The 2,360-nt window shown below is 45.4% G+C and overlaps 1 protein-coding gene across 4 annotated transcripts in view; it reads right to left on the bottom strand.

Annotated features, from left to right (window-relative positions):
- The window catches only part of cep85l (centrosomal protein 85, like), a 30,657-nt gene that overhangs the window by 9,827 nt on the left and 18,470 nt on the right, over nt 1-2,360 (bottom strand). For all 4 annotated transcript variants that reach the window (XM_046060994.1, XM_046060995.1, XM_046060996.1 and 1 more), the window contains exon 7: nt 248-400. In XM_046060994.1, the coding sequence (XP_045916950.1) occupies nt 248-400 (153 nt within the window). The remainder of the gene's footprint in view (nt 1-247; nt 401-2,360) is intronic.

Below are 2,360 nucleotides of genomic sequence, written 5' to 3'. Positions count from 1 at the left end.
AAGTTGTGTAGTAGTTGCGCTGACAGTCGTGTAGTCTGCACGAGCCTTTAGAAGAGCTACTGGCGAAAGGCTCTTACTACACCATTTGCTTTACCATGTTGTCCTGTGGAAAACAGTTAACATTGTGCCAGCAAAGCACAAATGGTTGAGCATCCCTACCACTATAGAAGACATTAAGTGAAGGCAGGCTTTCACAGCCCTGCTCTCCTAAGCCTGGCAGCCTGTCTGTGTATGTTATAGTGTGTACCTGCTGGGCCTGTGCCTGCACCTCGTCCAGCGTTGGCAGGTCGGAAAGGTATTTCTCCAGTGTCTCTATGCGCTGCTGTTTTTCGTGGTTCTGTTCGCTCTCTCTCTGACATTTCTTTTTCAGACTACTGATGTAGCGATCCCTCGTCTTTATCTGTGGACAAAAAACAATATGCTGCACTGATTTCATATTATAATGCTGAATGTAATTTAAATATATTTAAATGACAAACATGTTCAGCATGTACAAATGTTATAAAATAAAATATTCAGTTATCAGTTACAGTTTAAAAAGCTTTTTTTGTATTAGATGACGCAATACGCAACAGGTGAAATACATAACAGACACAACAGTGTGTATGATCAAGAGGTAGAAAAAGGAAGGTGGTGTGGGGGGGGGAAAAAGAGGGGGATTAACTAGAAAAGAAAAAGACAAAAAACAGCAAAATAATAATAAATTAAAAAACAAAATCAAGCAGGAAAAAAATTATATTAAAAATAATAATAATAAAATGTAATTGAATAAAACGTCTCTGTCTGCGTCCCTCCTCTGTCCCCTCTCCTCTTATTATAAAAAAATAAAAATAAAAATTCACCTCTCACCCCTTGCGGGGTGGTATGTGTCATCCTCAAGCTCGGGTCCTCTACCAGAGGCCTGGGAGTTTGAGGGTTCTGCGCAGTATCTTAGCTGTTCCTAGGACTGCACTCTTCTAGACAGAGACCTCTGATGTTTTACCTGGAATCTGCTGTAGCCACTCTCCCAGTCTGGGGGTCACAGCCCCCAGTGCTCCGATTACCACTGGCACCACTGTTGCTCTTACTTTCCACATCTTTTCTAGCTCCTCTTTCAGCCCTTGGTATTTCTCATGCTTCTCGTGTTCCTTCTTCTTGATGCTGTTATCGCTTGGGATTTCCACATCTATCACTGCAGCCTTCTTCTGCTGTTTCTCGATCAACACGATATCTGGTTGGTTAGCCATCACCAGTTTGTCAGTCTGGATCTTGAAGTCCCACAGGATCTTAGCTCGGTCATTCTCAACTACCTCAGGAGGTGTCTTCCATTTTGACCTTGGGACTTCCAGGCCATACTCATGGCAGATGTTCCTGTACACTATGACAGCTACCTGGTATTTGTCTGTGGTACATGTCATGCAGCGGCTTGTCCCTCCATGAAGGTTCTTCATCTTCCTTGTCCTCACCTTTCTGCTGCCTGAGGTTTTCACTAAGCCCTTCATCTTTGGGGGCCATCTTCCTGATGTACTCCTGGATCTTTGTCGTTTCATCCTGGACAGTGGTTTATGGTGAGGAGCTCTCTTGTCTTGATGTCAGTAGTCTCTATCTCTTCCTTTTACCAGTTTATTATACCAGCGGGGTATCGGATGACTGGCAGGGCGTATGTGTTGATGGCTCGGATCTTGTTCTTCCCATTCAGCTGACTTTTCAGGACCTGCCTCACTCTCTGTAGGTATTTGGCTGTGGACTTCCTTGCTGCCTCCTCCTGGTTTCCGTTAGCCTGCGGCACCCCAAGGTATTTGTAGCTGTCCTGAACATCTGCAATGTGGCCTTCTGGTAGTTCAGCCCCCTCGGTTCTGATCATTTTCCCTCTTTTTGATACCATGCGACCACACTTGTCCAGTCCAAACAACATTCCAATGTCGTTGCTGTAGATCCTGGTAGAGTGGATCAGTGAGTCTATGTCTCGCTCATTTCTGGCATACAGCTTGATGTCATCCATGTAGAGGAGGTGACTGATGGTTGTTCCACTTCGGAACCGGTATCCGTAGCCAGTCTTTGTGATGATCTGGCTGAGGGGGTTCAGGCCTATGCAGAACAGCAGCGGGGATAGTGCATCACCTTGGTATATGCCGCACTTGATGGTGACTTGTGCAGTTGGCTTTGAGTTGGCTTCCAGACTTGTTTTCCACAGCCCCATTGAGTTCTTGATGAAAGCTATTGTGTCCTGATCTTGTACATTTCCAAGCATTCCAGTATCCATGTATGTGGCATTGAGTCGTAGGCTTTCTTGTAGTCAATCCAGGCGGTGCACAGATTGGTCTGCCTGGTCTTGCAGTCTTGAGTGACTGCTCTATCAACCAGTAGCTGGTGCTTGGCTC

Source organism: Micropterus dolomieu, linkage group LG10 (genome assembly GCF_021292245.1).
Source record: "Micropterus dolomieu isolate WLL.071019.BEF.003 ecotype Adirondacks linkage group LG10, ASM2129224v1, whole genome shotgun sequence".
NCBI lineage: Eukaryota > Metazoa > Chordata > Actinopteri > Centrarchiformes > Centrarchidae > Micropterus > Micropterus dolomieu.
Note: the sequence above shows the minus strand (reverse complement) of the source record. Positions and strands in the feature narration are given on the sequence as shown.